Below are 24,955 nucleotides of genomic sequence, written 5' to 3' on the forward strand. Positions count from 1 at the left end.
ACAATGAGGGTCGGTTGAAAACAAAACTTTACGACAAAAGAGATGTTTTCAGCTTCACAATTGTTGACTTTCCATGTCTAAGTATCAACATGTCAGCAGCGCCTGCATTCGGAGTATATACCTCTCCATTGATAAGATATTCCCGTGCTTGTATTTCCTACCATGATTTCTTTGATAGAGGGTTGCTGCTCAAAAGGAAGGCATTAAACCAAGAGTTACAAATGGTTAAGTTGAAAACATTTCTCCGCAAAATGTACGGACGCCATCATGAGTTGGTTGAACGTTATGGAATAACCTTTTCACAGATGATATCGGATATGTTCCTTACGTCGTTACTACAATACCCTTCCCTTTTCATGAATATGAACTACCAAATTAGACTATTTACCTGGTTTGTAATAACATGAGCGATACGACGGGTGTCACATGTGGAGCAGGATTTCCCTTCCGGAGCATCTGAAATCACCCTCAGTTTTTAGTGGGGTTTGTGTTGCTTAGTCTTTAGTTTTCTATGTTTTGTCATGTGTACTAGTATTTGTCTGTTTGTACTTTTCATTTTTAGACATGGCGTTGTCAGTTTATGTTCGATCTATAAGTTTGACTGTCCCTCTGGTATCTTTCTTCCCTCTTTCTTATACATCCTTTCCTTTCAAATATTCGGCTATGAACGTTCCTAATGAAGATAAATCGTGAAAAGCACTTCGGACGCATGCTATTTGTTACCTGCTTTTTTTTCTTTTTTTTTATTAACATGATGAGGACACGTTTGCTTTCCCTCATTCTAAATTCCATTTAGACCCTAAAAGCATAATATAAACATGTAGTCCTACCTGAAAGATTATTATTTACAAACTGCGAGAAATTAGAATCCTCTGTATTCAAGACACCAGAAGAGCAACAAGACGAATCGGTCCCCTGAGGAACTGAATTTGAGGAGACTTGACGAAATGGCATTGGTTTTTGATCTTTTTTTTTTGGAGAAATTTGTTGATCTGAGTATGTTCTTCCTGGATTGAATCCAGGTAAATTGAATAAACGTTTCAAAGGACCAAATTGTGGTAATGAATCACTTCTATCATCCTGCTGTATATGATTGCTATGCAAAAAAGGCATCGTTTCATGCGCAGGTACATTAGTACTCAAATTCCTATTTGCCAAAGGTATTTCTGTATCCATACTGTTTGTGGTATTCTGTTGTTGATTATTTTCATGGCTAGATTGAACATCTGAAGTATACAAATTAAACTTGTCAATAATATAGATAAACTATTATCTGGCTTTATTCTGTAATCAAACTGTTTTCGTTAAAAGATGGCAACCTTTATACATATTATAATGTACGTGGTAAGGTTGTTTTGAATTACCATTGATGGCATATTGATTTTATTAATTTGTTCAATAGTTTTGGCCGTTTCATCAATGCAAAATTGATACATTCCATCGAATAACCAGGAACTAGAGACAGTCTTCCGAATCAATGTTTTGATAATGAAAAAAGGAATTTTATAATATCTGACTAGTTGACCAACCTAAGTTTTAAATATCGAATCACTAAACGAATACAGAATAGAACGCTCCCCTGTAATATATATTATTATTTCATATTTCCATTATGTTGAACATAAATAAAATTAAAAATTTCATTGTAATGTCAATTTTTGAATTCCATGAGAAAACATCGATGAGTAAGCTTGCCTCCGTAATAAATCTAAGTCTTAATCTTTTCGAGGTATTTATTTGTCAATGATTTACCGTGTATTTGGGATGATAATTGTGTACCAGCTGAAATAGGCAGTACACAACTTAATTATTTAATGTACGCCGACGATGTCGTTCTTTTTTCTACTAGTCAATCAGGTTTGAGTAGATGTTAAAATGAATTAGAAGAATATTGAAAAAGTTAGTGCATTCGGATTAATCTTAACAAACATTATAGTTATTAACAGATGTGGTAAAATTATTAAAAGTAACTTTTGTTTTAATTGTGAACCTAGTTAAGAAAAGGATCGTTTGAAAAGGCGGAAAACATTTGGTTGAATATATATGAGATTATTGAAGCACGACTGGAGTTGGACTTCCTCCTATGGCAGTCAGTGGACCCCCGTATGAAAGTTTGTGAATCCGCCAGTGGTTTTGTTTTCGTTTGATTATCTCCTGGGTTTTCTAATCAACGATGATTCATAGAATATATATGCTCTATTTCTTCCTGTTTAAAACATGTGTATCTTGTTTACATTGAAGTTACGATTAAAGAGATAAGTAGTCAAGTATTTTGGTTTGTCCTAACCTGGTTAGTAAGGTATATATGTACGACTCAAATCTTTGGCGGGTTCCAAATCAATGGTAGATTCCTAATCTATGGCAAATGTGACGTTACAAACGCCAAACAACTCAATTCTATGGCATATTTTTATTTTCTACAATTCTATGGCAATTCTTTAAATTATGTCACAATTGCATTACGCAATACTACATCGTTTCCGCCACAAACGTTTGCGGAGCTCATAAATTGATTCCGATTCCAGAAGAAGGTATTTTTTTGCTCGACAACAATTTGCGGATGGTTTAAAGAAAGATGTTACCTACGTGTATTATTTGGAAGAGGGACAAAATGAGCTGTACCGGTCGATACCCGCGATTAACAAACTAGGACACTGTTTTTTTAGCCCCGGATATTTTAATAAAGGAGTAAACTTTTTACTGCTGGCAAAAATAATTTAGTGAAAGATAGAATTAACGAATACCTTTTTTATTTTAATTGTCACCAAATAAGTAAAAATGTATTTACGATGAAATAAATATTATTTGAAAATTCACTGATAATTTAAATAATTATATTTTTCTAAATTTTTACGGGGCACATTATTTCAATCCTGAAGTCTGTATTGAGGTTTATAAATTCATCATTTATTAAAAAAAAAATGTTACCATGACCATTATGGAATGTTTATTTTACAAATGTTCATAAACATGTTAACCTGTACATTTCCACTTGTTTAAGACAAGTCATTGGTCGTTTATGTACTGCATTGTTTTCCATTTGCACAAAAAATTGCCATGGATTTAGAAATAACAAAAATCCGCCATGATTAAGAAATTGCAAAACTTGCCATAGATTAGGAATGTAATAAAATCTGCCATAGATTTGGGATGGTATGACGTCATATTTACCAACGATTAGGAATCTGCCATTGATTTGGAACCAACCATAGATTTGAGTCCTACATATATTAAATGAAATATAATAAAATTTTATGTGATCTAAACGTGCACTCTTCCCCATCCCGTGAGATTACATATTTTTATCCCCGAATGATGTTATAGGCCCGACCGGGTTATCGCTAGCTGCCAGTTGAGAATTCATTTTAATGTATTGATTTGGAAGTGAAAACAGTTCCTCATATACATATGTCATCCGCTCTGTTGTGCAAGTAAGTACAAATCCGGTCATAAGTCACCCCAGTTAATATCAAAATTGAAATTAAGAGAACTGGATTATGGTTAAGATTAGTGGAGTATATTCGTAATTATACACAGCACAGATATTCAATAACAATCCACCAAACCAAGATAGCGTCCGTAAACTATAAAATTACTTAACTTTACCACTTTGAACCCTTGGTGCATTAGCTTCCTTGCATTGTATGCAGTAAATAGTTATCAAATGTACCAGGATTATAATTTAGTACGCCAGACGCGCGATTCGTCTACATAAGACTCATCAGTGACGCTCATATCAAAATATTTATAAAGCCAAACAATTACAAAGTTGAAGAGCATTGAGGATCCAAAATTCCAAAAAGTTGTGCCAAATACGGCTAAGGAAATCTATGCCTGGAATAACAAAATCCTTAGTTTTTCGAAAAATTTAAACTTTTGTTTACAGGAAATTTATAAAAAAAAAATGACCACCTTATTGATATTCATGTCAACACCGAAGTGTTGACTACTGGGCTGGTGATACCCTCGGGACGAAATGTCTACCAGCAGTGGCATCGACCCAGTGGTGTAAATAGTTATCAAATGTACCAGGATTATAATTTAATACGCCAGACGCGCGTTTCGTCTACATAAGACTCATCAGTGACGCTCATATCAAAATATTTATAAAGCCAAACAATTACAAAGTTGAAGAGCATTGAGGATCCAAAATTCCAAAAAGTTGTACCAACAGTAACCTTCTATCGTGGAAATTACTTTAGTACTATAGAAAATGCAAGTCCTTGAATAGCATATCAACTAGGGAATATACTTTCTGGAATCAGGGGATGTTTGAATGTTTCTATACGTCAATGGAAGGTTCACAATGGAAAAATTTAAATCATCTCTTTTGTCGTAATGCTAGATTTTAAACCGAAAATTACTGTCAGTTTCAGGTGTAAGTCAAGACATGAGGCAGACTTTAGAAAGTTCGCTTGTCATATTTTGGGATTTTTGGCAGATTTTCGGAATCCTCTGGTTTTATCCATTTGAATGCCTTAAAAAAATTGCCTATTGACCCCCATTTTTCTTTTTATAAATCTTTTACACGTATAATGAGAAACCATCGGTAAAAGTCTTATAAAATTTTAGTTATTTTTAATAGTTTTTACGAACTTAAACTTGACAATAATAAAGCTATGTAAAGTCAAGAGAGTATATTTTCTCGCCAAAATTTCAATGGCTAATATTTCTAAAATAAGCACATTGACCTATATATATTTTTTGCTCTTTCGATTCCTTTATTAATACCCTCTCAATATAAACTAGTGTTTTGAAAAGTTAATTATTTTGAAAATGAGAAGCGAACACCCTTAACTGTATCAATGACATCACCTTTATAGCGTTTAATAAAATCAACGATAATACTGATTCTGTGAAACAGATATTCCATAAGGATTAGCCATGTCCTGGTGATGTTACAGAATGTTTTCAAGAGATGAATGTATTTACACCATTTTGACTACTTGGTTGTAAAGCTTCCTTGATTGAGCATCAACCCCGTATCATGAAAATCATAATAGGAAATACAAGCGCTATGGAATACAATATCAGTGGAGAGATATACTTCATATTAAGGGCATCCGATACAGTTTCTCGATATAATGTCATTTTTATAATTTTGATATATGTTGTAGGCCTTGGCGAGTAATAAAATAAAACACAAAATAAAACATAGGTCACCGTGCTTGTTTTCGAGAAAATTGAGGCTGAAAATTGGGGATTTGTGCATTTTTGAAAAAAAGTTAGGCAATGTTATAAAATTTTTGGAGCAGATATTCTTCGTCGTAAATTATTAAGATCGGGTTCAATCTGAATCTGTGATAAGAGACAATAAGGGAAAAATAAATTCTTACACGAATGACTATAAAAATATTCAAACCTTGCTTGACATTGTGGACCAGATGCTCAAAGTGGTATTTTTTTTAACCTAAAAATATGGGAATAATGTGTCTCTGAAAATGTAATTTTTATCATTTTTCTACATAAACTGCATTTTGTCATGCTTTCTCCAAATCTTAAATAAAAAATATATGTCACCGTGCTGGATTCCATGATAAATGAGATTTATCATAAAAATTGCGTTCCCCGTTTGTAACCTCAACGTTAGCGCTAAAATGCACGACGTCGCTGGCAGACACTTTCGACGTTATCTCTGCAAGCTACCGGCGACGTTTTTTATATGTGTAAATATTGCTTGTAAAGAGCTACCTTTAAATTGGTAATATTGTTTTCGGAAATAAAATCATGTGAATCATAAATTCCTCTCTCTGTTTGTGAGAAACATCTATAAAAAAGTTATCACGGACTAATAACTGATAATTTTTACGGCCTTTAAAATTAGATTCCTAGCACTTTAGAACTTGACATACAGGTACATGTTCTGTACACACTTGTGTATTATTTTATATCATATGTTGACCTATAGATGTTGTTTGTTTGTATTGTTTTTTTTTTCAGGGCTGCCGTTTCATTACAATACTCCTTAAAATCCTTTTAATCCCGTTTTAATCACTTTTCCGAATTTCGCATTTATTCATAAAATAAAACTTTTAGTCGAGTCAATGATTACAACTGAATAAAATGTATAAGCTCCTAAACAGTTTTAAAGTTCACTTGTATATACTTATTTCCACTGGATCACAACACAAAGGTTACTTACATGGAATGCTGGACAACTCGACCCGGAGACAAGTCGGACCGAGTACACTCTAAGAAGATCTAAGAAGACTACTCGTATCGCCGGTATAAGAAGACAACTCGGACTGTCAATAAGACAACTCGGATCGTCTATAAGGACAGCACAGACAAAGTATTAAAGGAGGTTTTGAACTATATAAATTATTATAAATTATTATACGATATATTTTAGATTTCAACATCATTTTCGGCATATACTGAATTTGCCAAAAAAATAAAAATATTGTATTGAAAAGAACCTGTCTGGAAATTTTCGGCAAGTACTGACCAGTATGTGCCTTGTCTTGTTCCCCTTACATTAGGTCTTTATCTGCAAACGGAACTTCTTTTGTACATAAATTATATATGCCTTTAGTTGTCTCGTTTGAATTGTTTTACATTGTCATTTTGGGAACTTTTCTAGCTGACTATGCGATATCGGCTTCGCTCATTGTTTAAGACCGTACGGTGACCTACATTTATAGTTGTTAATTTCTGTGTCATGTTTGTTTTTTGTGGAGAGTTTTCTTGTCTCATTGACAATTACATTAACTCTTTTTTTTATGTTGTCAGAAAACAAAAATAAAGAATCTTATAAAGGAGAATCTTCAATTTTCTAAAGGATGTTTTTGTCCAGACAAATAAACTATACCATAATTTTGAAATTTTTGATTTGACAATAATGATTAAATTAATAGCGAGAGGACTCGACAAATAACCTATACACCCCCACCCCGAGCTTTGGGTTTTTTGTTTTTGTTTCTCTCCCAACTTTCCACACTATACCCACCTTACTTACGATTTCAAAGCAAGTCACTTTTACCATCGTGTACTATTATATACATTTCTCCTCAGTTTCTATTGCTGTTTTTGGGGGTGGGGTGGGGAGGGGGGGGTGAGGGGGAGAGGTTGGCAAGTTGCGACTTTAATCCAAATAATTCACTCATAGCGTTATTTTATTGGTAAATTATAACTATATATATTTTTTTCACCACAGAGCGACGCATTGCGGGGTACATAAAATAGGAACTTTGTTCTTTTATCAAAGGTTTATCATTGTTAATAATAGCGGTATACCATTATTAATTTTAAAAAAAATGAATGAATTTTTCATTTAGGAAATTTACTTCTTCGTGTACCTACATTTTCGGTATTTTGTTTTAAAATATCAATGGTTTTCTGTGCTTTAATAAAATGTCAGAAACTCGAATCCGGACCAAATCATGGCTGATGAATGTTAATAAAAATGATAATTGACATGCATTAAATTAAAAACACCAAAAGGGTCAGTCGTCTTGAAATTGCTCACTATACGATATTTTATTGAAAATCTCACAGAAACAGTTATGTGTTTTATTTCTTATGATTTTATGACTGTTATCCTGTTAGAATCAAATGCACTAGTATTAATGGTGCAGAAGTTAGCATGCGAGAGAAACAGAAATTGGTGTATCGAAAATCCACAATTACGTTTCTATTTACGGAAAATTACACGCATTACGTCCCGAAAAAGTGACGTTTTGCAGGAATTCAAACGCTTAACGTCGCGCCAAGAGTTAACTCCCTTGAAACTGTATCGGATGCCCTTAAGGCTCTATGGGAATATTGCTACATAAAAATGGAAAGTTCACCATTGGGAACCTTAAATCTTCTCTAAAAACAACTCTTTGATGGTAAAGTTTTGTTTACAACCGATCAGCATAATCAATTATGCTTTTTCTTAGTCAAGATATACATATATGAAGCAGAATTAGGTGTGCCCTTTTATTTTAAATTAATTGGGATAGATCCTTTCTTAAGTCAAGAACACAAATCATTTAGTGAGAGGAAATCATATTCATACTAAAACGTGTAGTGAAAGGAGAATGCTAGATTGTTTTCAATATTTCGCAGAATCTGAATGGGGTCTTTCTTTAATACAAAAAGACATAGACATACACTGCATGTATTCTAAACAAATCGTTTGGTTCGTTTAGTATTTACGATTAATGCACACCATCCTTATCGTAGGTAGTGTCAAAGGAACCCTGAGCCTGGTTTGAAGAAAGAAAGATGTAAATAGTTTGGAAATAGATGGCACATTTGATGGACACTGAAATATAATGTTGCTTGTAAGGAACAGATTTGTGTATTCAGTAGAGTAAAGGAAGATCTAGCTCTTCCGTTTTTGTAATAATTCCCATGGACATATCTTTTATTGTTACATATTTCCTCTTTTGTAAGTGTCATGAGAGTATGTACGTAATATATTTATTGTTTATTCTGTTCATAAGGCCAGGAGGTATCATGCTTTCCTCTAGGAGGCAAAGGTGATGAATAAAGGCAACAGTAGTATACCGCTGTTCACAAATCATAAATCCATGGACAAAAAACAAAATCGGGGTAACACACTAAAACCGAGGGAAACGCATTAAATATAAGAGGAGAACAACGACATAACACCGAAACGACACACACCATGGTGCGGTTAATATATAAAAGTCATAACAATTGTTTTTCTTCTGTTTTAAGCATGACAAAATCTATCAATAACTTAAGATGCGTTTGTTGATCCTTTATTATGATCTCAATAGATGGTTGCTGTTTGAGGCTTAACCGCTAAGACAGATTCACTAAAAAATGAATTTACTACTGAAATTACAGAAACCGAAATCAAGGAAAACAAACGAAACGGGATGGGGAAAAGGGGGCTGTTAAGAGTTCTTGTTCTTTATGGTGGAACCTCATTACAATTAGCTCTTCCCGAAACATGTACGTGTTCATATAATTTGACAATTTGATATGAATGCATTCGCTAGAAAAAGCATGCGAATGAAAGAGCTCTTCTCATCAACATAGAAATACTAAAACCCCGTGAGCTCTAAAACAAGTATGCCTTCACCTTTTCCATTTTAAAGGGATGGTATATAATCTTTCGACTAATATAACGTCAAGTCATAATATATGCCGTAGCAGGTTCAATATTGAAGAAACGCAGCAGAGCCATGTTCAACTCGTTTGTTGTTCATTTTGAATTGCTTTAACACATCCGATGGGATAAAGGAGAGAACGAGATAGTTATGTGATCAAAGACTGCAATGTTTCTAGAATTTCGAAAGTCACAAACAAACATAACGTTTCGATAATCAAATAACTACGGAGGTGTTCAAACGGGCCTGACGTTTTAGGAGATGTACTTTGATTGCCAATGAGACATCTATCTACCAGAGACCAAATGACGAAGATGATAGCAACTACGAACATGTAAACGTGTCCCAAAACTACAATAGAGTAAGACGTACAAGAACTTTGCATAAAAACCCGTCGTTGAATCCAGTTTCAGTATTTTTAGTGTTGTCAGACTCCGTCATCTTTTCTTCAAGGCAGTCATTATATACATTTATTATTATAATTCGATTAGCCCGAGTGATTTATCATTCAAAATAAAAATGTGGTTGTGACACTGCTAGAAAACAAATGGTACAATGATCATTTGTAAGAAAAAAAACCACTTGAACTATTTGATGTAACAAACGTTACAGTATTATATAAGCTTATTTAGAACGATATCGTGTTTATTTGGACTTACTGACAGCACGTTGCAATTTTATGTGTTTATCATTGCTTAATAATTCGCTACATAAAAATTAAAGCAAGACAAACAATGTTTACCTCATAAAATATAGGAAATTGCTGGGTTTTGTATTTAGCAATTTTATTTAACGTGTTTTACTTAACCTAAAACTTTCAAAAACCTTATAATTAAATAGACGGCAATGTTTATAAACACATTGATATATACTTACATAAATTTAAGAAATGCACTCGAAATTGTTGTCACCTCAAACGGTGTCCTGATTATCGTTTTGAACCCGTCAATGTCCGGATGCATTCGGGGTTATATGGGGTGAACAAACTCATTATAAAAAAACATGAATTGTATCTACTTTAATACTTACTTTGTTGGCGACAGAAATTCGTTCTTATTAGAAGGAAAAAGATCAAACTGAAAACTACAAAAATAAGAACAGCAACTCCAATTCTATAAGAGAAAAACAAGTTTTTAAAGTTAATTACATTGAGTTTGCTTCCAGTAATTTCAAATATTCTTTAATACATGAAGATAACTATATTACTTTTTATAGTATTCTTATGTTTATCATTGTGTGTGTTCCTTAATATATTATACCGTTAAAGAAAGGCAACAGTTGTATATACCGCTGTTTGAAAGTCATAGATCGATGGAGAGAAAACAAATCCAGGTAAAACCATAACCGAGGAAAAAATATCAACTATCAGAGTGAAACAACGTAACAATAGAAACACTGAAAGTCAACAAAAACAATTAACATACATAGAATGGAACTATTAGATAACAAATGCCATATTCCTGACTTGGTACAGGACCATTTAAGAAAAAGAAAAAAAACGGTGGTTTGAACTTGGTTTTATGGCTAGCCAAACCTCCAGCTAATATTAAAAATACCGCTAAAACGACATCATTACGTGACAGATACAAATGAACGCAAGAGCACTCAGGACTGAGAAATACATAAATCAATAAAACGGACACCGCCCATTTTTGATTGATTGATTTTTGGTTGTTTTACGTCTAGTGGCAAATATGTTATGTATAAGAAAACAAATTAACAATGCACACAATAGGAAGGTTCTGTAATAGAGGCGTCCGGTTTTAAGTTCGGAGAAATTTAGACTGCCACGGATAACTGTGTAGCCACCCGAAATATGTTTTTGGCCTTACTAAGAGGATGAGTTATGTTATGTTTCAATTCATTTTTATTAATTTGAGAATATGGTGTAAGTGAAATGACACTTTTCGATCAAGAGCAGTGTACAGAGATTTATCTATTGAAGATATTTTATGTTTCCCTCTAGATGTCGTTAGAAGTTATGTTTCTGCCTCTATGACGTACCCCCTTTTACATCTCCATTTATTCGCATACATTGAAACCCGTTGCAAAATTGTGAATTGGTAAATACAGTTGAGTCTGATTTAAAAATATTAGACATGAAAGTTAAAGATCTTGTTGTTGACTTTCCACATTAGACAAGAATTGAAACATGTTATACACTGTTAATGTAAACATCAGAAAAAGTTGAAAAAAAAATTCTTATCCGTAGATTGCCCGGCCGTGATTAAACCCTTTAGTACAAAATGTACTCAAATATTTGAACAATAAAACTACTCCTAACTAAACAGATTGAAATCAATGAGAATGTCAAAGATAATTCTGTCAAATCCGCCGAGAGACATCATCCATACCATGTTTTAAAAACAAGATCACTTTCAGTCGTTCTGGAGTCAGTTGATATTCGTAAATCTATCAGGTTGAATGTTCCAAAGATTAGAAATGCTGATGATATTAATTTTCAGTTAAAGACAGTTTGTATATAAAGGAAAAAGTGTTCGTGATATCAATCGAAGGATCTAAGAAACAAGAAAATTGAGCATGGCACAAACTAGGTAATCCGGAGTGGGCAACTAATGAAAAAAAAATATGAAAACACAAGAACCTGTCGTGGAAGTTCGAACCCCCATGGATCACCATATTGCATATTTACCACTGTCCTTTAAATTATCATTTTTTTTTTTATTTGTCCAGAAGAGAGTGTAACATTCAAAAAAATTGTCACCCGCTCAGCCATGTGATAGAGTAAATTTACACCCTCGTACTAGCCAATCAAAATACGTCATTTTAATGTGAAGTATAATAATGTCATTTATCTATGCTGCAGACCCGAAGCTGAAGAATCATAATTATCGAGAGAATATGTTATTCAATAACTACACAGCTACTTTTGCATAGGTACTATTTCTGTACTAAAAATTTGTACCACTGGAAATTTTGTACCACTGAAAAATTTGTTAAAATCAGTACTTTATTTGTACTTGAAATTTAGGTACTACAGATTTTTGGTTACTACTGTCACATTTTCAGCATTTTGAAGGTTTTTCTATTTCAAATCTCTTAATGTTATAATTTTCAAACATGGAATATTGTATTATTTCTGAACCAAAATATTTAGTACAAATCAAGTTCTGTACAATACAAGTACCTTAATATTACAATAGTTTTAAAGTAAAGAAATAGTACTAAATATTAAAAATAAATTTCCAGTACTGCATTTTTTTTAGTACAGAAATAGTACCTATGCAAAAGGAGCTGTGTAGTAACTTTACCCTGATAGGAGACTTTAACTTTTGACCAATATATTGGCAGAAATTAGAAGCGTCGTCAACATTATCAAAATCATTTTTAATCATTATTCGTGATAATCTATTAGCACAATAGCTAATGAATCTTTAAGTGAAAATACCGTTTTAGGCTTCGCCATACCTATTATAGTTAGTGATACAAAGTATTATTTCAGATTGCTATGTCAACGAACCTTTTGGTTTAAATGATCATAAATCGGTTAAACTGTTCGATCGTTTGCCTACCGTCGGACAGCATGCTTTATCTTGTTATGTTTATTTTTATGTAGAAAGAATGAATAATTGTAACAAACAAACAAGACCAATTTGTTTGAAAAGAGATCGGTTTATTCTTGCTGGAAATTTTTCAAAGATATATCAATCATGTTCATACATTTATTCCGATAAAAACTATTAATAGATATAAGATGTGGTATGAGTGTCAATGAGACAACTCTCAATCCAAGTCACAATTTGGAAAAAGTAAACCATTATAGTTAAAAATACGATCTTCAACACGGAGTCTTGGCTCACACCGAACAGCAAGCTATAAAGGGTCCATTTATTACTAGTGTAGACTATTAAGTCGTCACGGTAAGTCTTTGTAACGATACAAATATGCTGATAAAGCTAAAAAAATCGTAGAAAACAGTGGTTTAAATATAAGCAAGTGTTGGCAGACGGAAGTCTTTGTGAGCAAAAGAAGGATAGATACGATTAATGTTATGTTTAAAGCATAGTCTGACTTTATGGATGAATTAGTGAGACAAATCAATGGAACTATAATAGACTTTATTTTCTAAATCGATAAGTTAAATATTTCTGTTTGATCATTATGGTGTTGTATTACCCAAAGAAAAACCAACTGAAGTCCTGAACAAGTTCTGCATATTTGTCCTTAAATAGGAGAAACCGTTAGAGCAATCACTTGATTCACAAGTTGTAACATTTGCCGATGCATTAATTATATCATGTGATAAAATGTATACCAGAATTCGTTGGAAAAGAACATTATCAACTGAATCGTGTGGACCAAATTTTTCATGTGGTGAAAACGCAAAGCAGTGGTTAGGTTGTATCACTAAATGTTTTACTAATTCAGTGTCTCTAAAGGTATCTGTTTTGTATATATCTATTGTGCGTCCAATTCTTGAATATGGAGGAACTGTTTTACTTTTACATTGTAGGTAAAATTAATAAAAATTTTGTCTTTCTTTATTGATATATTTGTTTGTTTGATTATAACATTATATTGATTGCTGTACCCCTTTTTTGACACTTTTATCTATAATATCTTTTTGTTTTGATCATACATCGTTTTCAACATATAGAGCGGTGACAGAAGTTTAAAAGGATTGCGTGTTTGATTTCCCCAAATAATACACGGCTAAAAATGGTCTTAACTTAAAGACAAATATATCTGTTTTATTTTCTGCTCTGTCATAGGAATTTCGTATGGTCACATGTTTCTAAAAAGTCTTTTTAATGACTAATAGCATATTGGAAAGTTTCAATCCCCCTTTTTTAAAAATGAAAATAATGGAATTTTATGCCACTATCTAGTGATCCATGCAGATGTTTTTGGTGTGGCATGACGCCCTGTCGCGTTTTGCTTGACGCCTGCCTTTTTAGAACGAAATCAATATTTCAATGACCGACATTTACGACATGGTTTACCGTTATAGCATAACCGATTCACAAACGATATCGGATATGTTCCTTACGTCGTAACTACAATTCACTTCCCTTTTTACCAGATTTGTAATCACATAAGCAACACGACGGGTGCCACATGTAGAGCAGGATCTGCTTACCCTTCCGGAGCACCTGAGATCAACCCTAGTTTTGGTGGGGTTCGTGTTGCTTAGACTTTAGTTTTCTATGTTGTGTCATGTTTACTATTGTTTGTCTGTTTGTCTTTTTCATTTTTAGCCATGCCATTGCCAGTTTATTTTCGTTTATGAGTTTGACTGTCCCTCTGGTATCTTTCGTCCTTTTTTTTAATTGAATTTTGTAATTATGTTTGAACAGTTTTGAAACGACAGAATACAAATACGGTTCATAATTGAATCTTTTAGGAACAACATCGTTTTCTACCTGTACGAATTTTAAAAGGGAACTAGGAGATCATTTGAGTTATAATTTTACGATGCATGTAATGAACATTACCACACATAAAGTAAATAATAGGATGTTTGTTTATATTTTCTATTTATACTATTCGGTCAGTTGAGACGTTGGGCTGGGTATACCTTTACGACGACTTTCATTCTGTTATTATCTAAATAAAATTAACAATATAGCTGGTATAGTTTTTAGTAGTTCGAAAAATCGTAATAGTATTAAAATTATTAAAAGTACATTAAGGCAACGTTGTGAATACTTACAATATTGGAATAACCAGATTCAGTGCTGATGACTTGTTTTCATTTTCCTTTTCCAAGCTTGGGTTAAAAGTTACAGAACTTTCTTCTATAAGAATGAAATGGAATAGTTTAAAAACTCTACTGGATAATTAATACACAATCTACAATAGATTTATTTTTCATAAACGTGTTCGGTGACGCGGAGGCCGAGTGGCTTAAGTCAAAGTACTTCGTCACTAGTCAGTTTACATCACTGAGGTTGTGAATTTTAATCCACTTGTGTACGCTCGACTCTATTCTCGACAAGATTATCAGTTACCGTTCGAAGTTCAGTGCTTAGTTTTGTCCGGGAACGCCAGGTTACTTTGCCCAAAAAAAACCTAACCTAAACTAAATAGCACAATATCTCTGAAAATGGCGTTAAACAAAACTCAATCAAACAGTAAATAATAATTATGTTCAAATACCAGAATTGGAATGCTGCTTCTCAAGGTTAATTCGTTTATGAAATATATTTGGTAATAGTTTGTTAATGTATACATTTTAGTATCTCCTTTCTAGATAAAACGGTATATCCAGAATAAAAAAAATTCTCCAAAAAAGTGCATGACACAAGTTTTACATTGAGTATCGTATTACGTAAATGATTTTCTTATATCTTTTTATAACTAGACCCTTGAATGATTGCTTTGTATATCTATCAAATATTCAACGTCAAAACTACAAATATGTATCATGCTGATCAGGCTAATGAGTTATGATTGCAACCCTACTTGTGCCATCACATAGGAAAACTAGTAACTGCATCGTTACATATTTATTTTGTTATCCGATAAAGTCCGTTTAAAATAAAATGCATAAAATACTGAGCAAAGTACGAATGCATCATCAATTGTTATATGGAATATCCGGCAAAGTTCCGTTGAAAGCCCGGAAAATAAAATGAATTTTCAATGACCTTAACTTTCAAAAAACGATTACACGAGATAGCCATTATAATGTCTTCTAGTCAAATCACTTCGATAACGCATGCGCATCAACCACTTAAAGCAGAAATTTCTACCTGTAACGCATATGCAGAATCCACCATTTACTCAATGCTATTACAAAATATGACGTTCCATCTGTCACGTAATACATTAAGCATATAAGAATTAAGAATTAGGTGAATGTTTTAACAATCTCTGCAATTTAGATATTTAGTGTCTTATGTAGGACGTTTTGTACAATCCTATACGTCATAGCGAAGCCATATCAGTTTTAGATATTATTATTCGTGGGATACCAATGTTCACTTATTTGTGAAAACCTGTGAACTACGAATAGATATATTCAACGAAGTGTATTGTTAACAAAGGCTTGTGTATTAACTTGTGTGATAACCCCAAGTTTTTGGTGGGGTTAGTGTTGCTTAGTCTTTAGTTTTATATGTTGTGTCTTCTGTACTATTATTGTCTGTTTGTCTTTTTATTTTTAGCTATGGCGTTGTCAGTTTATTTTCTATCTGTGAGTTTGACTCTCACTCTGGTATCTTTCGTCCCTCTTTTATGTAATACGATGAAATCAAATATTCCCATTTTACAATGTAAGTCTACAGATCATTTCCATAATTGTGTTTACATTAACCACGAAAATTGGTACGCTCTAATATAAATTAATCTATAGTACATTCTTCGAACACTATATAAATTACTGTAGCCGTAATAATTAAAGTACAATAGAGTAAACTACTCACTGTAGAATGCATATGACTTGAGCAAATGTTTTCGTTTCCCTGGACGATTATTGTACACACACGAGTATTCTATATTCAAATCATCTTCTCTAAGGTTTCGAATAGTTAAGAAAAAGCCACTCCTATTTTGCTTTTCATCATATTTATAATCTTTATCTCCGTTTATGTATTGTGGGCTAAACTGAGATTTTGATTTCCATTTAGACCATCGAAACTGATACTCACAACATGTACCAACATTACAAAATAGGGTTAAATCATGCCCGTAACTGGACACTTTCTGGTCAACAATCCATTCAAGATCTAAAAGCAACATAGATAAATAAATGAATATATATATATAGTATAGGTGACCGAGTGATCTAGAGCTGGCGGTGTTATATCGATATCCCAACAGCATGAGATCGAATCCCGGCGAGTGAAGAACACAAATTTGCATCTGCAAATTCACAAATTTGCATCTGCAAATTTGAAGATTTAACATTGTGTTGCTGATAATAACAGTAATGATAAAATACCAACCCCATGTTTATTGTAATCAGATTGTTTTAAATAGACGTTCATACACTTAAATAAATAGATTATAAAAGTCTTAGATTAATGAAACGGCGCTGATATAAGATGGTGTTATTAAATACGAAGAAGATATGTCAACATATTTATAACAAAAAGTTTTAATGTGCTAAATCTCGTTTGTTCACCTGATATATTTAATGATGTATTTCCCTTATATAAAAAAAATAGACAAATGACTAAAATAAGGGTATTTGCTATTTGTCATATTTGTTAGCGTTCGTTGAATTTTACATTATCCAGCCCTTTCGTGTTCTCGTTTATAAAGACATGTGTATGCGCCTTCAATAGATTTGTATGCAGTTTAAATTTTAAGCAGTTTTAAAAGCCTAAAAGTGACCTATAATTTCTGGTTTCAACGTTATCTGATATTTGGTTGAGAGTTGTCTTTTCGGTCAAATATACTGCGTCGTCTTATTTTCCACACTACATCATATTTGGGTAGTCCTTCGTGGTTTTATGTACTCATGAGAACTTTTTAGTTGTAAACACGGCCGTATTTTTCAATAATTTAGAGGCCAGTGACATTTATTTCAAAATCACTCTAAATTTAGAACTATAATGCAACTTCCAAGCACATGGCTATATGATTTGAAAGTTTATTATCTGTTTATATTTATTTTTTGTCTAGTTTTAACAATTATGTCTATTTTTGATTAAGTAATGCATTCATACAATGAAACTTGCAGTTTAATCAACCAAGAAGACAATCCTTTTTATTTTATCTATGAGAACTATTTGAAAGCACTAAATTCAAATTTGCGTTGGCATCATATGATTAAAAGCTGTTTATATGATGGACATTGCATCATATAAACCATTTGACGAAAGGGCAAATCCGACAAAATAGATAATCATGATTCAAATAATATATTATATAACGTCCGTTAAGTAGATGTATTAAATGTGAATTAGTATCGTCAATGCCATCCACTGTAGTGATAAATCATAAATTATACATTAAGTTTACATAACGTCAGAACCGGAGGAATACTAGGCAATGGAACACTTTTTTCAAATTTCATCATCCCTGCTTAACTCTTATTCCCAACCCTACAAATGCATTACAACATACACATTACACATGTTTATGTTTGTGTGAGACGTTAACCAATTAAATACAGTATCAAAAATGTCTCTTGTGTTTTTTGCTATCTTGTGTTTATAGATATATAAAAAGTAAGTGAATATCACTCACCCTTATACGGTTTTGTTTTTAATTAAAATAGTTTTTTTTATCAATGATTACCTTTGAATGCGTCGTTTTTCTGCATAATTTTCCATTTGCTCACATTGAATTCATACGAACAGGAATATTCAGTATTAAGATCAACCTCCTGAAAATCACGTATTGTTAAAAAAAATCCACTTTTGTTTGTTTTTCCTCCATATTTATCATTGCTATCATCCTTAAGATTCGTTACATCAATAAATATTGGTATGAGTTCTTTAGAGCTCCCTTTGTTCCAACCCGCCCGGTAAAAGCAACAATTACCAATGTTACAGAATAACGTTACGTTTCGCCCGTAAGTAAATACTTTTTGATCAACTGTCCAGTCTATACCTAAAATATATGTAAAGTTAAAAGAAGATTGCATATTAAAGTTAGATAAGGTACGCTTATGTTTAAAAAAAGAGAGGACGGCTTTACAAAAATATGAAAGTGAAGCATGTTCGTAAATGTATATATGTAAGCAAATTAAGGAGAACATGTCTTCTTTTAACAATGAGCAATGCCCATACTAAATATAATAAGCGTCAAACCTTGAGATACAAAATTAAAAGAAACAAACACATAAACTTTGAACAAAAAGGCTTAAGACACGATGTACCGAGTGCACACAGTTACTTAAAGCTAGTTCAAAGCAATGAACCACAAAGAAAATATTAATGTCTTCCAGAATAAATCATCAGTCAGACCATATATAATGGATTTAGTATAAAGAATTGGCAATACATACATTGCACATATAAAATAATTACAACACTCTACAAATTCAAACGAAAGGAAGATATAAAAGTATAACATAGAATATGACGATTTTTTTCGTCGACCCAAAGTCGTGACTTAGATATAGAAAAAGTACAATTATATCAAAATTATCTAACTCAAAATACAATTCAAAACAGGAAGCTCGTTAACAAATGGTAAATCAAAAGCTTAAACACATCGAACAAATAGAAAACAACTGTCATATATATGACTTGGTACAAGCATTTCCTTATGTAGATTATGAGGAGTTAAACCTGGGTTTTTTTTATAGCTAAGCCTCACTTATATGACAATCGCATGAAATTACATTATATTGACAGCAATGTGTGTCGAAAACAAACAGACATAACAGGAAAAATGTCAAAAATTGGTGTTCAGCAGCCAACACTGTGTTATAATCTAAATAATTGAAGAACACTATAACACGTATTAAAGATGATAAACAACGTCAGTTCCTAAACCTTTACTTTATGACTAGAATGTATTATTTGTAAGGTTGATAAGGAGTATTTATCAACAACGGTTTGGTATATTCCATTGAACTATTTAAGAAAAAAGACGAGATTCTTTTTGTCATAACCCTACTTATCCATGTCTTGCAAACTAGAAAATACCCACGAAATAAACTTTGGTTCAAAATTTGAAGACACACACATATATATATATATATATAGTTTATATAGTTTTGGTGTAAAAAATTGAAAACAACAAGTTTAATAATTTCTTGCGTCTAACGCGCTTTTCTGGATTTACCTTCATCAGGAACATTGAAAGTCAAACATTTGAAATCAGAAGATGTATGAGTACCGAAACCGTTGAAGAGATTTATGTCAAAAATACCTAAAATAAATATCCAAATTCATCTAAAATCAACTTTGCCTGAGGGAGTTGAAACCTTAGTTTCTTAATAATTTCAAAATTTATAAACAGACAATTTTAGTAACGTTTCTTAAATCATGTCAGTACCGAAGTATTGACTACTGACCTGATGATACCCTCGGGGGAAATAGTCCACCAGCAGAGGTATCGACCCAGTGATGTAAAAAATTGAAAACAACACGTTTAATAATTTCTTGCGTCCGAAGAGCTTTTCCGGATTTACCTTCATCAGGAATGCTGAAAGCCAAAGGCGATACTAAATCTTAAATCTGTGTGAAGCGTGTCACAGACGATATACCTTTCTAAAAGTTATATGTGAAAGGGCTGAAAATGTTTGTATTAATATATGAATTAGAGTGAGTCACATTCCAACTGCACTTCGGTTCCCATTGTTAACCGATAACTGAAGTAATCCCCCCTTTTCATGTTGAATTAATACGGTTCCCCGGAAGTAAAAGCTCTTGTTGTGTAAAAATATGTTGTTAAATTGCAGAGAGCGTCAAGGGAATATGTATCACTAATTGTTTCAGTGTAAGGTCAATATTTACGTATCTGCTGCAAAATAAGATTTAATTTTACCAAGAAGCCGTGCAATGACAACAATGATGACGGCACGTAAATGTCAGAGCCAAACGTCATGAAGGTCAATCAAGTTTTAACCCCCAAATACCCACATAAAAGATCTTGAAAGGGGCTAATAATAAAACTACGCTGTTCATTACCCCTTTAGGGTATACACCAACATTCGTGGATTTTATGTGAAAGAAGCAACACTACAACTCTATTCATTTAGTAATATAGATTAAACTTCTCCGATCGGCCGATAACATCTTAGGCTTAAGATGGTATCTGATAGACTTGGTAGAAAACACACAATAACTTTCGGTCGGAATAGATACGCTTTAGTAAAAAGAATGTCATGTTCCCCTGCAATTTATAAACCCAGTCAACTTCGTTTCGCTAATCTTTAGGTTAACTTTTGGAAGCCAACATTTTTGTTCACATCCAACATACCTTCTGCAAGTTAAATAGTTCGCCCTTAGTTCTGATTGACTGAGTGTCAAGTTATTTCAATGGTATTCATTGTTCACTTATTTAAAGTATGGAAAAACCGGACTGTTGACAGGATTATTTTTTACAATATTTAATAAACATCAAGAGCAATTATACAATAAAAGAATATTAACAAAATGCAGTTCATGATTCAATTCGATTATTACAAATAAAACAAAAGCCATAGATACACAGCATGAGAATAGGATTACTCGCTTTTAACGTGAGATGTTCAAGGCTTATCACTACAAACCAGCAAAAATCTGAAATGACCTATATATGAACTCGACTGTACAATTTTTACTCTACAAGTCTGAATTGGTCTGACTTTTACTTGACATTACTCCACCCCAGTCTGAACCATACTCGACTGTACTGATTCGTACTTGACCCTTATCTATGCCATTGAAAATAGTCTGAACTATTACTTCACTAGTCTGAAACAGTCTTAACGCGTTCTCGCCATATTTTCCAGTCTAAACATATTTAAGCAAAGATCCGAACAATACTCGACCAGTCTGAACCATACTGGACCAAATAATCTCTACTTTTTTAACTGTTAAAATCAAGTTTCCTTTTAACTGACACAAATAACAACAGCCAACAAAACAATAAATTGTTTATCTATTATTGTAATTTGGGATTTTTTTTATTATATTATATATAATTTATATCAAAAAGGGATAAAATTACAGAAAAAAAATTTTCTTCTGATTAGTGATAAATAAAGTATGACCTTTGCTTGGGGCAAACTCATTAAAAAGATCACACCTGGTCAGAGGTATACCAGTCTAAATAACATTTAATCAAAATTGAGACATCCTATTGAACTTAAATAACAAGGACTTTCGAATATACCAGATAAGTAATACACGAGTTTAAGCAATTGGACTTTCTTTTTACCTGTACAACACTTATGTATTGTGGTAATTAAACCATAATAAAGTGCTTTCTGTATGACATGTCTTTAATTTGACAAAAACTACTTAAATTTGATTGAAATAAGTTTTTACTGTTACTTTGGAACACATTTCCTTTTTCAAAACGGTTATAAAGGATTGATATGGAAATTCTATTATCATAATTATATTAAATTCTCGGTTTAACAAAACCAAAAATAAGGACTCATTTTTTTTAATTTATTCAGTTGCTTTATATAATACTTATATATATATATATATATTATTGAAAAAAAAAAAAATCCTGCAATATAATCTAAACTCTACCAACTGACACCATCAATCTACTTAAGGCTTAAATTAATGGTGAAAATAGTCCAGTAACCATAAAATACCTTCGTAACATTCAAGCAATTTTGAATAACATTGAAAATCTTAGTCACATTTAATTGTTGAGATTATTTAATCAAGTTGTTTTATTTATATTTTAAAGTTGATTTATATATATATATATATATATAATTATATAAGTGAACATCTAGATGATCTAGAAATAAAAACATCCTTAGGATGTCCGATCACCCTACCTGTGTTATACACCCTAATACAAGTAAAGATACAGGTATTCTCATCAGTTTTGATTTTTTTCGTGTTCAATCTACACATATCTAGAAATTCATCTAGGGGATGGTGGTGGCCCCTTCACTAATAGATATAACTCTATTATTAAAACTTGGGAACAATTCTATATGTTGGAATTAATGTTGATTTAGATGTTACTATCGATGCAGTATTATGTAGTATATGCATTCATTTCATGTTTCCATAGTCCATGTTAAGGGAATGTTAAAGAAAAAGACGTGTTTTTTTTTAATTTGTCATGTGTGTATGTGTGTTAGTTCTAAGCTTAGCAAATTGACCTGTTAAAACCTGTACACTAAGATTGTACAATGTTAATACATTTGATAAATGTTGTACAAATAAGGCCTATAACAATACGGCCACATTGATAAAACGTTTAACTGTAACGGTCATACCTGTGATGAAATGTGGATTCATTGCCAATGTCATTGTGAAAACGGATAGGAGAGTCGTCATCAGTATTCTTCGACAACAGTTGCTTAAAGAAATAACAAATTATAATTAACAATCAATCATATATCGTAATAAAGCTATGCTTCAGGAAATGATAGTAAACATCATTAGATGTATATCTCTAAAATCACTTCGCATTCCCCGACCTATTGTCTCTGTTTGATACAGTAGTTGTCTCATAGGCAATCAAACACCTCTCTTGATTCGTAAGTTTTTGCGGATGTCACGGTCATCTGACGACGTTTAAATAATAGTAATCACAATTTCTGGTTTTAAGTTCGGTTTAAATTATAAAATTAGTAACAGTTGACCTTTCATAGACTATATGTAAACAGACTAAAGACTTATATTTTCCCCCGCTTTACTTCTCCGAAAATTTTCTTTACTTAGTATTTTAGAAACAAAAACACAAACTAGGATTGTGCGTTCGCTACATGATATACATACAAGAATGCATAATTCACAAGTCAGTATGAAAAGAAAAAGCTACATGTAAAAGGTGAACTGGGGTGAGTTGGTCGGGAGTAATATTCCATACTTACTATTGCGTCTTTACATTCGAGTAAGAAACGTTGCATCCGTCAAGGGCGCCGAAAATGCTTTGACTTTTTCGTCTGAATTTCTAAATCAGAACATATTGTATTCCATTATTCCAAAGTAACTCAATATTTTAGTTAGACTACGTATCGAAGTTGATTGTGTTTTCCGCGATTTCCGTTTAATTTTTTTGCAATTTAATCGACAAACTTGAATTTCTTAAGTCATTTTATCTTCTTATAAGTTTACTTAGTACATCAAGTTTAACTGTCAATATTGTTCCAAAATACAAATTAACTAAAATTATGATATTTATTTAAAATTTTACAGGCATGAACAAATGAAATGGTCAAGTCTCAGACAAAGACACCATGCTTATTTAGTCACTTGATCTGAAATTGTTGCAATATTCTTTATGTAAAAGCTTCTCTCTTCTTCATCAAACATACATTCATACATTTGTCACATTCATTACCTTGTGCAGCTAATGCTAAAACTTTTTTTAATATCGATCTTCAAATTCTAAGACTTGTTCATGTAATCTCAAGCTCATTCATTAAAGTTGCTGTTTGAAAGGCTGGAAATTTCATTTGAATGGTCACTACGTCACACTCTACCGACTCTGATTATAAGGACTGTTTGATGAACCAATATCTAGATAAAACAAAAGTATGAAAATTGTCTATTTAATTATACAGTGTTTAAGTCATTGTTATATTATAGTTCGTTTCTGTGTGTATTACATTATAACGTTGTGTCGGTTGTTTTCTCTTATTTTTGAGTGTAAATTCACATTGCGATAAGACGTGTCACGGTACTTGTCTATCCCAAATTCATGTATTTGGTTTTGATGTTATATATATATGTTATATTTGTTATTCTCGTGGGATTTTGTCTATATGTGTTACATTTTAGTGTTATGTCGTTGTTCTCCTCTTATATTTAATGCGTTTCCCTCGGTTTTAGTTTGTTATCCCGATTTTGTTTTTTGTCCATGGATTTATGAGTTTTGAACAGCGGTATACTACTGTTGCCTTTATTTAACCAAGATTCCCCTAAGAGCATTCTTCGCTCACCTGATAAAATTCTTATTTAGTACTTTTCTTAATTGCAATCAGTTATGTTTTCTTATTTGTAGTTCTGAATGGCATGTGCTGGACAGTTTTACTTTTTTATCGTTTCACACTATCTATAATAGTTTGTGCAAATACTTTAAAGAAATCAGTGAGCAAGAGCCAAAATCCTTTAAGAGCAAGAAAATGCTTTCTTTTTTACCGTTTGAACAAACCAGATAACAAAAAGAGATTCAGAATCTGTGGGTTTTTTTTGCTAAACAAAACAATCGTTTATTACTTTTTATTATTTTTAGCAGCTTGTCATATATAATGCAGTTTACTATAAACCATTGCATTAAAACCAAAATGGTTTATGAAAACGATCAATCAAATTGACATGATGCACACAGACGAT

The 24,955-nt window shown here is 32.3% G+C and overlaps 1 protein-coding gene and 1 long non-coding RNA gene across 2 annotated transcripts in view; one reads left to right on the forward strand and one right to left on the reverse strand.

The window, feature by feature from the left end:
• LOC139502314 (uncharacterized) overlaps positions 1-24,955 on the forward strand; it is a 108,553-nt gene that overhangs the window by 78,787 nt on the left and 4,811 nt on the right. The window lies entirely within an intron of this gene.
• On the reverse strand, positions 793-24,132 carry LOC139501849 (uncharacterized). The gene is made up of 8 exons (XM_071291072.1): positions 23,961-24,132; positions 23,491-23,570; positions 22,891-22,973; positions 18,279-18,593; positions 16,457-16,759; positions 14,743-14,827; positions 10,098-10,180; positions 793-1,226 (listed from the first exon to the last, which is right to left on the reverse strand). Exons 3-8 carry the CDS (start codon positions 22,949-22,951, stop codon positions 793-795), a joined length of 1,281 nt encoding a protein of 426 aa, XP_071147173.1. The 5' UTR covers positions 22,952-22,973; positions 23,491-23,570; positions 23,961-24,132.

The sequence above is a fragment of the Mytilus edulis genome, chromosome 13 (assembly GCF_963676685.1).
Source record: "Mytilus edulis chromosome 13, xbMytEdul2.2, whole genome shotgun sequence".
In the NCBI taxonomy this organism is placed as follows: domain Eukaryota; kingdom Metazoa; phylum Mollusca; class Bivalvia; order Mytilida; family Mytilidae; genus Mytilus; species Mytilus edulis.